This window comes from Helianthus annuus, chromosome 14 (genome assembly GCF_002127325.2).
Source record: "Helianthus annuus cultivar XRQ/B chromosome 14, HanXRQr2.0-SUNRISE, whole genome shotgun sequence".
NCBI classification, from domain to species: Eukaryota; Viridiplantae; Streptophyta; class Magnoliopsida; order Asterales; family Asteraceae; genus Helianthus; species Helianthus annuus.
Genome location: NC_035446.2, coordinates 150965994 through 150979300, shown reverse-complemented (window position 1 = coordinate 150979300; position 13307 = coordinate 150965994). Strand labels below are relative to the sequence as shown.

General features: G+C 36.8%; 1 protein-coding gene across 1 annotated transcript; it reads left to right on the top strand.

Moving 5' to 3' along the window:
• Positions 1-2897: 2897 nt before the first annotated feature.
• On the top strand, positions 2898-3227 carry LOC110907541 (basic transcription factor 3). The gene has a single exon (XM_022152507.1). The coding sequence runs from the start codon at positions 2898-2900 to the stop codon at positions 3225-3227; it is 330 nt and encodes a 109-aa protein (XP_022008199.1).
• The last annotated feature ends 10080 nt before the right edge of the window (positions 3228-13307 follow it).

Genomic DNA, 13307 nt, shown 5'->3' with positions numbered 1-13307 from the left:
TATGTCAGTCTTCTTCTTGAAGATCCATTTGTTTCCTACAGTCCGACATTCGGTAGGAAGATCAACCAAATCCCAGACTTGGTTATCATACATGGATTGCATCTCTGCATTCATGGCTTCTTGCCATTTCTTGGATTCTGAATCCATGATTGCATCTTTGTAAGTAGCAGGTTCAGCTTCATCAATCATGAAAATATCATCATACCTTTCAGGTGCACTACGATCCCTAATACTTCTTAAAACACTTGGTGTTTCTGTTGTTTCTTGAGTCCTCTCAGGCTCAACTTCAACAGTTGGATCAGTTACTTCTGGTTCTGTCTGAACAATTGGTTCAGTTACTTGTGATTCTCGAATTTCTTCAAGTTCCACATGATTTTCTCCAATCCCTCGCGCCAAAATCTCTTCCTCCAACAAAGTGCCTCGCGTTTAGTGAAAATCTTATTTTCAATGGGATGGTAGAAAAGCAAACCGATCTTTTTAGCATATCCGATGAAAACCACTTTTCCGCCTCTGGGTCCAGTTTATCCGAAGATTCTAGAATGACATAAACGTTACATCCCCAGACCTTAAGATAGGATACTTTAGGTTTCTTTTCATGCCATATCTCATAAGGCGTTTTGTCAACCTTCTTCGTTGGAGCTATATTCACAAGTCTTGCGGCAGTTTCCAGAGCATAACTCCAAAAGGAGCGTGGAATGGTTGTTCGAAACATCATTGATTGAACCTTATCTAATAGAGTTTGATTTCTCCGCTTAGACACACCATTGTGTTATGGTGTTCCTGGTGGAGTGAGTTGTGAAACCATTCCACAATCCTTTAGATGGTCGATGAATTCCGGACTAAGATATTCACCGCCTCGATATGATCGAAGCATCTTAATAGTTCTACTTAGCTGATTCACTACTTCATTTTGGTATTCAATTTTCCAAGGGTTTCATGTTTATGCTTCATAAGATAAACATAACCATATCTACTGAAATCATAAGTAAATGTAACAAAGTATCTTTTTCCATGTTTTAACATTGTTCTGAATGGACCACATACATCTGTATGCACAAGTCCCAACAGATCATTAGCTCTCTCTCCAACATTTGAGGAAGGTTCTTTTGTTAACTTTCCACATAAGAATGATTCACATTTGCCAAACGTTTCAGAACCCTTGGAATCTAGGATTCCTGTGGTTTTTGTAAGACCCTAGCTTAATTAATTTAAATTCTATAGAAACTTTTATCATTTAAATGTAATAAATGAAAATAGACATCCATACACAAATTTGAGTTTCATAAAACTTAATAAAAGTTAAAACATTTCAACGTGTTCGGTTCTTTGTATGCTTGACCAATCATCCGTGACATCATAACGATCACCTAAATATCAAATTTCATCAATCACATTAGTTATTTAATGCTTAAAAATGAATTTGATAACCCAAATATACTAAACAAACAAACAAACAAAGTTTTGAAATAACCCATCGTAAGCTACGGTTGACAGACCGTAGCCTACGGCACCCAGTACAGTGTTTTCATAGCCGCTCTCAACCGTAGCCTACGGCCTTCAGCCGTGGTTACGGTTTAGCCCTGCTGCACCAATCATCCGTGACATCATAACGATCACCTAAATATCAAATTTCATCAATCACATTAGTTATATAATGCTTAAAATGAATTTGATAACCCAAATATACTAAACAAACAAACAAACAAAGTTTTGAAATAACCCACCGTAGGCTATGGTTGACAGACCGTAGCCTATGGCACCCAGTACAGGGTTTTCATAGCCCCTCTCAATTGTAGCCTACGACCTTCAGCCGTAGGTTACGGTTTAGTCCTGCTGCACCTGTTTTCCAGTTTTGCCTTAAACACGAAAACAGCCATAACTTTTTCTATGCTTATCCGTTTGAACTCAATTTTTTTTTGTACGTGATCGTAATTTAATTCTCCACAATCTCAGACTAAAATCCATTATCCGGAGAAATAAATTCTTATCTCTTAGCTTTCGACTTAAAGTTCATTTACGAAATTATTTGACCCGTTTGTATTTTTAAGAAACAAGCTCACACAATACATCTCTTCCACCTGAAAGTCATATCGATGATTATTTCCATTACTCGAGTTACTATCATTAAGTTTTTACGCATCCGTTATCCGGTATGCGTCTTCACATTTATTTTGACCCGTTTAATTATTCAAATCAAACAAAGACTTATTTGACCCATACCTTAATTTCCATTTTTAATCTGCGTTTTCACCATATTATCTTTATTTATTTATCATCACAACTTCAATTGTGATGGATGTGTTAGAAAAGGAAAAAATAATTTAGAGAAAATTATGGATTCCTCAAGATCATCTCCATATTTACCAAAAGTCTTTCCTTTTATTCGTTCTTGTAAAGCCTATAAATAAAGGCTTGGTTTTATGTTTTGTATGAGAGAAATATATCAATAAAAACTAGTTTCTTTTGATTATTCTTTCTCATCTCTGATTATCATTGACAACATGGTATCAGAGCAGAGTTATGATCCTTGAAAACTCTGTTCGCCAATCACAACACCAAAACCCAGCCAGAAAAAACCCAAACTCAAAACCAAAATCCCAAGAATCTAATCTCCTGTTATTGTTCTTTGACCCTTAACTATCATATTCGGCCGCCACTAAAAGTCTTGTTTCAAATCTGATCCGACGCTGTTCATCCGGCGATTTCTAATCCGATTCATGTTTGCCACATAAAACTTCCAGCCAGTCGCCACTATTTCCAGCGAACCAGTCCAATCAACACCGCTATGCAACTCTGATCCAGCACGGTTCCGGCGAATCCATTCAGCAAAACCAACCTTCCACCACCGTCCTCCGGCCACAACTCGCCGCTCATTCCTCCCTTCGATCGACGCCGAGATGAACGTAGAAAAGCTAAAGAAGATGGTCGGTGCTGTTCGCACCGGTGGGAAGGGTAGCGTTAGAAGAAAGAAGAAAGCGGATCATAGAACAAACACAACAGACGACAAAAGGCTGCAAACCACTTTAAAAGGAATAGGAGTAAATTCAATACCATCAATTGAGGAAGTTAAAATCTTTAAAGATGATATTGTTATTCATTTCTTGAACCCAAAAGTTCAAGCTGTTGTTGCTGCCAATACTTGGGTCGTTAGCGGCTCTCCGCAAACAAAAAAATTGGAAGATTTTTTCCCGGGCATTTTGGATCAGTTGGGCTCCAATGCTTTGTAAATGTTAGCAGAGCAGTTCCAGAAGCAGAGACAAGGTGAAGGCGGAGTGCCTTAAAGAGGAAAAAAACCTTTGAAAAAAATAAAAAAAAACAAAATCTTTTTAAAAACATAAAAAAATCTTTTTTCAAACTCAAAAACCCAAAACCAAAAAAAAAAAAAAAAAAAAAAAACCCAAACCAAAAACAAAAACCCAAACCCAAACTAATGCCAAAACCCAAACGGTCAAGTTGAATTTTTTTCAACTTGAGGGGAAACCAAAACCCAAAATAGGTTGCCATGTCGAAAGGCTGTAGCCTCAAATCAAATCAAAAGTTACCATGTCGAAAGGCGGTAACTCAATAGCTCAAACTACCAAGTCAAGGAGACGGTAGCCAAACCAAAAACCAAAACATAATCAAACCCAAAATCAAAACCAATCCAAGTTGAATCGTGACAATCCCACAATTCAACTTGAGGGGGAGTGTTAGAAAAGGAAAAAATAATCTACAGAAAATTATGGATTCCTCAAGATCATCTCCATATTTACCAAAAGTCTTTCCTTTTATTCGTTCTTGTAAAGCCTATAAATAAAGGCTTGGTTTTATGTTTTGTATGAGAGAAATATATCAATAAAAACTAGTTCCTTTTGATTATTCTTTCTCATCTCTGATTATCATTGACAACAGGATGGTGATAGAATATCATTATATTCCTATCATATCCTCAAGTATGACAATTTAAAGAAATTGACCCATTATGTAGCACTGTGCCAAGATGGTTTAAACCTTCGACTATACACTACGAAAAGATTGACCAAATTATAAAACTCTTATTTAAACTACCCTAAAGGGACATTTTCTCGATTTATCATTCGAGGGCGTTTTGGTCAACTTTAGCCCTTTTTACCACAAAGGACTTTTAATGACATATTTTGACCAAGTGGGCAATTTTAACCATAATCTATTAAGATCATTATGTTCCTAAGAACATAATATCTATGATTCAAATTATTGGATTTACCTTACTTTAGGTAGTCCTATGTTCACTCATGACTCGTTTAACTCTCATCGGACCTTATGTCCTCAATAAGAGTTTGACCCATTACACATACCTCGCTCGGGTCATAGCATTGACCCGTTTAAATACCTTGCACTATTAATTGCTAGTTAATAGCAACGCAAACCATACACTATTTCCCTATAAGCAGAAAACTCGACTAGCGACCATTAATTATTATTGTCAAATGCTGGCGACATCACCGTTTAACCCGTTTGGCCTAAATGACCATTTTATCATTATGAGATGGTATTTATTTACTATGTCATGATTTAGTTTGTTTCGGTTTACACCGTTTGAACATATTACTAATAGTCGTTTCTTAATAGTATACCCATATATATATATATGTTATATATTTTTTTAAATAGTATACCCGTACCAATTATTTAAAAAAGAACACTTACATAATTAACAAATACAATGGGTCACATTTACTAAAGGGAGTTAAAAATTAGAGCCATAAAGAAATGGAAAAAAGAAAAGAAAGTTTCTGTGAAAAAAGAAAGGGAATTAAAATTTAAAGTATGGGCTGGTCAAAGCCAAAAAAAAAAAAAAAAAAAGAAAAAAAGAAAAAAAGAAAACAAGGACTTCAGCAAAGAAATAGAAGAAATGAGTAGAGAACACGTCTCGGACGCCAGTATCTACTATGAAAGTATGGCGGTAGACCACCAGACAACAAATCCTTTTGTCTATAAAATTTCAGCTCAAAACTACATATAAACAAAATATATATGCAAAAAATAAAATTATGGGCCCTTTGGGAGTGTGGGCCCTGTGCGGTGGCCCACCCCGCACTTGTCCCAAGCTGGCCCTGTGAATTTGTTATGTAATTACTTAAAACATATACACCAACTTCATTCTGATTTATTTGCGCTTGACTTTATAAACTATTTTTTTTGGTATGTTAATTATGAATTCTTGGATCATTCTCATTTCATAACTATTTCTTGGGTAATAAGAACTTGATTATTAGTTAAGAGAAAAAAAAAGCAAGGATGGCCAAATACTCAATTCTTGTCAAAATGTCAACGTTGGAAAAAAAAGTCAACAATAGTAAAAGAGTTAATGCCCATGGAAATGTTTGGCTGCCAGAGGATATTGTTATAAGGGAAAAAAATCAACTTGATGTGATTAGTATAGATATCTTGTATTGCTTGCATTATCATAAATGTATAGATAGGTATATGTTGGTTTTGATACCAACTAGTATTAAGTCCCCCGCGTTGCAACGGGGGCGTAAAACCGTGACAAATAGCATTAATGCGACACCACCAGCAGCGACCATCAACACTAAAGTTACCGCGTGTTAATGCTGAGAAATTAGACCGAAACGCAAAATATAGAAAATAATAACTAAGTCGATTTAGGACCCGCACGTCGCGACAACCTATCAAACAGGAAAAATGACGATGTAAAAATGTTGAACCACATATGCACCGTTCCATCATGTTAACTCGCAAAATTTAGAGCGTAGTGTAAAACAAAACATAAAAGCGTTGAACCACACACATACGTTGCGCCGAGAATGAAATGTAAAACGGAAGTTTTGAGGAGTATATTAAGTATAGGGGACCAAAGTTAAAAGTAACAAAGTTGTGAGGTTAAATTAAAAAAGATGAAAACTTTTGGTTGAAAGTAAAAAATCAAAGACTTATGGGTTAAAAGTGTAATGTTAATTTTTTTTGAGAAGCCCTCAAAGCATGAGGTACAACACTACTATGCTATAACTTGTTGCTAAATTATGATATGTAAATTAGAGGCTCAAGTTGAGAAGATGTATTGTTTTATAGGCCCAAGTTGAGAAGATGTATTTTTGTTTGGTATATCCAATTGGGCCATTTGTGGCTTAGATGGACTCTAGGAAAATTTGGGCCCGTAATTCATTTATATTTGTTTGGGGCTCAGTTTAGGATTGAATTCCCAAATAGTCATAATCCCTTCTCTTTAAGCTCGCTAAGTTCCGTCAATGTGGATCTAGGGTTCAGGCAGTTACCAAATCCAAATGTTCTGATCCATTGTTTGGTAACGGGCGGAAGGAAAAAACCTTGAAGACTTGCAACCCATGGCGTTTGATTTTTATATAATTATTTGCTTCCATTTGAAGCATCCGGGTGACGTTTTTCTGTGCTTTAGATTCAAAAACACATTATTGGAGCTTTCACACTGCAAATTAAGAGAGCAATCATGAAATTCTGAATAATACAGTTCAAGATTGTGCTTTGCTCATCCTGATTGGCTGATCCATTGTTTTAGGTAAGATCATTACCTAACTTTTTTGGAAAATCTATAAATTGCATTTGCCAATCTAAAAACAATAGGACTCGAAAATCTGAAATTTCAGTTACTTCAGAACAAGATTCAGACCAAAAATTTCAAATTTCAATTTTGAGCAAACCGAAAACATTTTACTAACTCTTTAAAATCCTCTAAAAATGTCCCCTTAATTTCAGTAAGATGAAGCATTTAGAAATTAAAAAAATTATATTGCTTTCATTATCCATACAAATAGATATTACAATTTAATTAATTATATAAAAATGTCTGTACACATTACATTGTATTATTAATACAAGCCTGACGGGTATTAGCACTAGTATTTCATAAACAATTTTTGGCCCAATAAGACTCGCACAATATTTTGAGCCCGTAAGCCTAATACCAACACGCATCCCCCCTATATATCCACCACCTTCTGTAAAACCATTATACGATGTCACCGCTACTGCCATCGTCACTCAGAAAGAAACCTAATCAGTTGGCCCAATGTTTTTGTGCAGATATATGCAGTTGCGTCAACATCTAAGCGATGGACTTCACCTTTTAGATTTTTATCCACACCGGAGCTCCCCATGCCATGTAGATTATGAGTAAGAAACGTCCCACCACCCTTTCTTTTCCCATCAAAGCCAAACTTTTGTATTAGCGATTTCTCAGAAGCACCTTTGCAAGAAAGGAGATAGTGAAGATGAGCAATCAAGAAAGAGGATAGACCCTGGAACTATAAATTATAATTCAGAGGAATGACATATTTGTAATACAAGCAAGCAGCTCTACCCATATACAATACATGATATGATGTTTGTAATACAAGCAAGCAACTACATCCATATACAATACATGATATGATGTGCAGGGAGTAGAGGTGTTGTTGAGGGTGGAATATATGTTGTGGTGTATTACAATGTAAAAAATTTCACATTAGGGAAAATGTTTTTGATTGAATATCTCTCTACCATATGGAATATAACGAGTCTTTTTATTTTTCATGTGTGCCTTGTATGTGACAATATTTAACATGGCTATTTAATAGTCATCATATTTGAACTTTAATGATTATTTACTACAAAACATTTACGAAAGATCGATGGAAGGCAAAGTAATTGTGATGAATATCATATAATTGTCTATTATTATTAGTTGAAGGGCTCAAACCCGTGAGTTATTCATCTCATGAATACAATCATCTCAATTCACAATAGTCTTACATTCAAATTCATTCCCATGTAATTTGATTGACTACGGATATTTTAGAATACGCTTATTCAATGATTTAAACATACAATTAATGAACATAGTTACAAAATAATTAAACTTGCATTTAACCAATAAATCAAATAATTATTCAATGTAACTGTTGTAGTTCAAAATTAAAACACCAATACTAACTACATATCATGCCCACTGTCTTGCAAATCTAAGCCCTATCTTTCCAGCATGCTCCTCATGTTTAGCTTGAGGTAAAGGCTTAGTAAAGGGGTCAGCCAGATTTAGACCCGTATGTTGGAACCTTAAGGTTTATACATAGAGAAGTCTGATAGTACAAGGTTGATTTAGTCTAGTTTAACTTGATAACTTGGGTCGTATTGGGTTTAGTGGTCTCGAGTGGGCTTAGGTCTTGTATACGGTCCATAGTGGTAGTATATAAGTCAGTTTTTGTTCTTGTTTTAGGGTTGTTGGTTTCACGCAGAACAAGAGAGATCACTCGAGATCTTAGTTTCGGTATTATTGTATCAGTCATCATCAAAGGTGAATGCAAGTATATTTTGTTTGAATCATTGTGCTTATTTGTTTATTAGTTTTCTTGAATCTATACTTGTGTTTGGATTCCGCACTTACACAAGGTACTTGTGATATCATTGAGAGATCCTATCGGATTTTACAATTGGTATCAGAGCCAAGAAACCAAGTCTTGGTTCGGTTTTGATATCATTAGATTCAAGAAAACTTTTGTCGGCACTAATATTGTTTGTTAAGTGTTTTACAGATCTTAGACTTTTGCAAGTGTGCTCGGGAATTAAATTGTTCTTGGTGATTTTTGTTTAAAGTTGCTGATTTTGCTTTGTGATTCTTTGAAAAGGTGTTTGCTGAAATTTCGGAAGGTTGTTGGGGATAACAGATTCAAAGATTTCATATCTTTGAATTTTGGGAAGCTGCTAAAAATCAGGAATCACGGTTGCTGTTATCTCATCAATTTGTTTTGCAGGTTTTGTCTCGCAACCAGATCTCGACTCGCTACTGCCAGTTCTCGAGTATTAAAGATTTGGTTCTCGACATCCGTCTCGACTGCAGTCTCGACTCGAAACAACTGGGTTCTCGAGTATTAAAGATTTGGTTCTCGACATCCGTCTCTACTCGAAACTACGGTGTTCTCGAGTATTGAATCTATGGTCTCGACATTTGTTTCGACTTGTAAAACCCGTGAGGATCTCTCAATGATATCAATCTTAACTTGTGAAAGCGCGGAATTCAAACACAAGTTGATTCAAGAACAAATATAAAGATCAAACGATGAATAAGAATAATAAACAAAACGAAACTTGCATTCAATGTTTACCAATGACTGATACAAGTATTCGAGAGGAACTCGGTTCCTTATGCTTGTGTCGCCCAAACTTCTACTCGCAAACAACAACCCTTAATCGATTGATTAAGGTTGTTTATATACAAACCATATAGGGCCGATACCTACTAAGCCCATGCGACATATTTACTAACTAGCCCAAACCACATTACTTGACCCAAAACATAAAGAACTAGATAATTACAAGATCAATCCCTAGACATTGCTAACCTACATGAATAAACCTTCAGGTTCCAACAATCTCCCCCTAGGTTTATGCATGCAGGTTCTTCCGACTTCAGTTGCCTTGATTACCACCACTCATATTGTCTTTATATCCACCAAAACCCTTCTTATGAATATGCATGACAGAAGCTACTGCAGACGTCCAACCCTTAGCAATTTCCTTATATTTTTCAGTAGCTCTGATTTGGTTGCTTGCTAATACTTCAAGATCTTCAACCGCAAGATTCAATAAGTCGATCTGATCTACCAACAGTAGCTAGCATCTCCATCACAAACAATCACCGCTTGACCAAGACGTTCATCATACGCCCAAAAGTGCAATGTCTTCAGCGCCCCTTTTGGAATCTTTCTCACCAACGGAATCGTCTTCTCTTTATCAGTAGCGGGCCAGTGCACAATCTTCATTCGTTTGTTTGTATACGGATCCCTAATCCCTTTCGCTGGTTTAACAATAGAATCCGCTGTACGCATCGAGGGAAAACCTTTAGCAACTTCCCTTTTCAATCTCTCGAAGAATGCATAACCAGGACCATTAGGCTTATCATCCACATAAGGTTTATTTGTCAAGTCTGTCAAATCTACCTTAGTGAAAGACTGAAATTGTCCTGAATGTTTGTACCATTCGACCGGTCCAACTTTCCTCTTGATCCACCATCTGTTACGATCATGATCATAACCCCAGCTAACTACACCAGATCGATTTCCTTTCTTATCGTAGAGAGTTTCACCAACATCCATTAAATGATGTGTAGCACGTGCATCTTCATCATCTGGATTTGCATTTTTGTTCTTCAGAATCACAAACTCTCTTTTCTTCTTCAACCTCTCAGCTTTAGCTTTCTCTGCTTCTGGATCAGTGACTCTTTCAAAGTATTTTTCCATAGCAGCATTCCTTTCAGCATTATCTTTCTCAAAAGCTTTCTTCCTGTTTTCAACATCTGTTGGATCAGAAAATTCTTGTCCAAACTTCTTTTCAAGCTTTCCTCGTAGATCATAAACAATATTGAACAATAAGCTAACATCTCCTTGAAGTTGCTCAATTTGTTGATCTTTCTTCACAATCGTGTCTTCAAGCTGAATGATCTTTGCATCTTTATGAATTGAATCTTGTTCAAGCACAACCAAACATTTCTTCATCTCTCTCATGCTTATAAACTCATCTTCGTCACTAGAGTCACTATCAAATGGCATTCTAAGTGGTTCTACAGGCCTTTTTCCACTTGAACTGCCCGGTTCTTCATGAACAATACCAGAAGGTCCAGCACCAGCTTCATTGTGAACTTCAACATTGGGCCTAGCTTCATTTTGAACTTCAACTTCCATTGTAGCTATATCATCTCTTTGAGTATGAACACCAGACTCAAAGATATTCTCTGTAGTAGTGGTGGTAGCATCGTCAACGTACTTTTCAAAATCGAAGTCATACAAACCTTCGGTATCATCAGCAACAGTCACGGATTGATCTTTTCCTTGTTCGATAAACATTCCGGGTCTAGGATCCCTCCTTTTCCTTTTTAACGGAATAGAATCAGAATCCCTTGGGCTTTCTTCTGGCTCTTCAGTAGATACTGACAGATTGGGAGGAGGATTTCCCATCGTGTCAGTCACTTTCTTTATCAGCATTGCCAAACTCTCAGCAGAAATCACTGGATTAACTGTAGAAACAGCATCAGCATTAACTTCAGGAGGAAGTTCTATGTTATCATCATCTGAATCACACGTAATCTCAACACCTTCATCGTCAGAGTTAATAGTGATACGCTCTGGCTCAGGCTCATTTTCAGCTCTCCTTTGAATGTCATGTTCTTCAGCAACAATGGCACGTGCAGGTACGGCTTGTGCCATGACTGGATTCTCACCAATGTCTTCGGTCTCTGCAAACTGACCAAACTTCTCCAACTCGATCAAACCTTCAAACTTTTTCTCTGTTCCCTTCTTCGTAGTGAGAGCACCAAAACATGAAGGGCCCATAGGCTTTAACTCCAGAGTGTCACCAGATCTCTTCAATTCAGGATAACGCTCATTTAGAATCATCTGCACAAATCTAGGATACATAAGAAACTTATCCTTTCTAAGCCCAATAGCATTTCTCTTCATCGCTTCCAGAACATATCTTGAATAGTTGAATGGCTCATTTGTAATCACGCAAATCAATGCAGCCGTCTGTGTGGTGTTTAACTGATCAATTCCCCCTCGATTTTCGGTCATGCACAACAGGAACATGTGCAGTAATAGACGCCAATACGGATGAACAAACTTCTTAACCAGGGGAGGAAACTTTCCTTCATAACTCAATCGTGGCAAAATTGCTTCAATGGTTCCAGCAGCAAGCTCGATTGGACCTGTTTCCTGATCATTGAACTTCAACACATCTCTGATAATCTGCACCGTCACTATAACCTTCGTCCCGTCGATCTCAGCAGCTATAGCTCCCTTTCCTTCAATGATTTCCACCTTTGCAGTCCTCCAAAAATCTCGAATGAGGCTTTCATAAACGACCGGATTTTCACGAAGAGCGTGAACAATACGGCATGTACTTAGGCCTTTGATCAATGACGTGAATAGCTGCTTGTGCTTCACAGGTGGAGGTGCCAAATATGCTACTTGATTATGAGACGCGATAAACTTTAAATCCATTTTTCTGCACATAACACAAATCATATAAGTTTCCAATTTCAACAGTGATAAAAAAATTAAAAATAAAACAAACACTGTCACTGTTCACTCGAAACCATGAGTCGCAACCCAAGGTCTCGAGTCGAAACCATAAGTCGCAACCAGGAAATCTGAGTCGCAACCAGAAGATTGCGAGTCGCAATCATGAGTCGCAACAAACCAAGATGAGTCGCAACCATGAGTCGCAACCTTGAGGTTGCGAGTCGTAATCACTGGTTTCGAGTCCTATTGTTCTTGATTGCGACTTGAAACTTCATCGGAAACTTCAAGTATTCATCGGAAACTTCATCGGAATCATCAAATATTCGCCGGAATCTTCAAAAATTCATCGGAATCTTCAAACGATATTCAAAATTCCTGCAAAACTTGATCAATGACGTCATTATACCTTGATGAATGTCAAATCGGATTGCGAGTCGCAATCGGAAGTCAGTCGGAATCGTAGATATATGCCGGAATTTTGAGAGAGTCTTGAAACTAGATTGCGAGTGAATGAAGAAAAATGACTCGTAATCACCATTTATACTTCCACTGTTTCTCATGGGCCCAAGTCTTTTGGGCTTGGGCCTTATGAACATGGGCTCAAAATGATTTTTAATAAATATATTTTAACAACCCAATTTCAAAATCTGATTTCCCAAAAATTACCCATTAAACCTTTTGAGCATTTGTTTGCAAAATAAAAACCTAAAACACAATTAAATAATAAAATATTATTTACAAAAATAAAATCAGGAAATTTGCATAGATATTCAGGGATCAAATCACAAGGTTTCGGGCTTGACTTCACTTATCAACACTGATCTACTAGAGGATGATCTAGACGATTGCCAGTATATTTGTCCTCTTAAACTCATCTCCCTAGATCTTTTCCATATAACTGCCTGTATCTCTTTTTATCATGTTTTGATATTTTTAATAATGAGCACCCAAGCAAATACTAATCAAATCCTGGAATTATGCACAGCTCACTCTATCATGCAAGCAGTTTCCCTACCACATATTTCACAAGTCCAATCCAAATTTCTGAAATCTTAACTGGGAATAGGTTGAGAAGAGAACAGAATAGATCTTTTGCAGAGATGGTATAATATACAGATCAAATGAGTTTTCTCAATTTGATATAGGTTTATTGGGTTTCTTTTGGGCACTAGAGGGCCTCTTTCGGGTGTTAATTGATCTACAGATCGACAACGTACAGCTAGGTCAGCATATATCTGGATGAAGCAGAAGCTGACGTTGCCTAGCACCTCCAGGTCAGCATGTATCTGGATGCAGCAG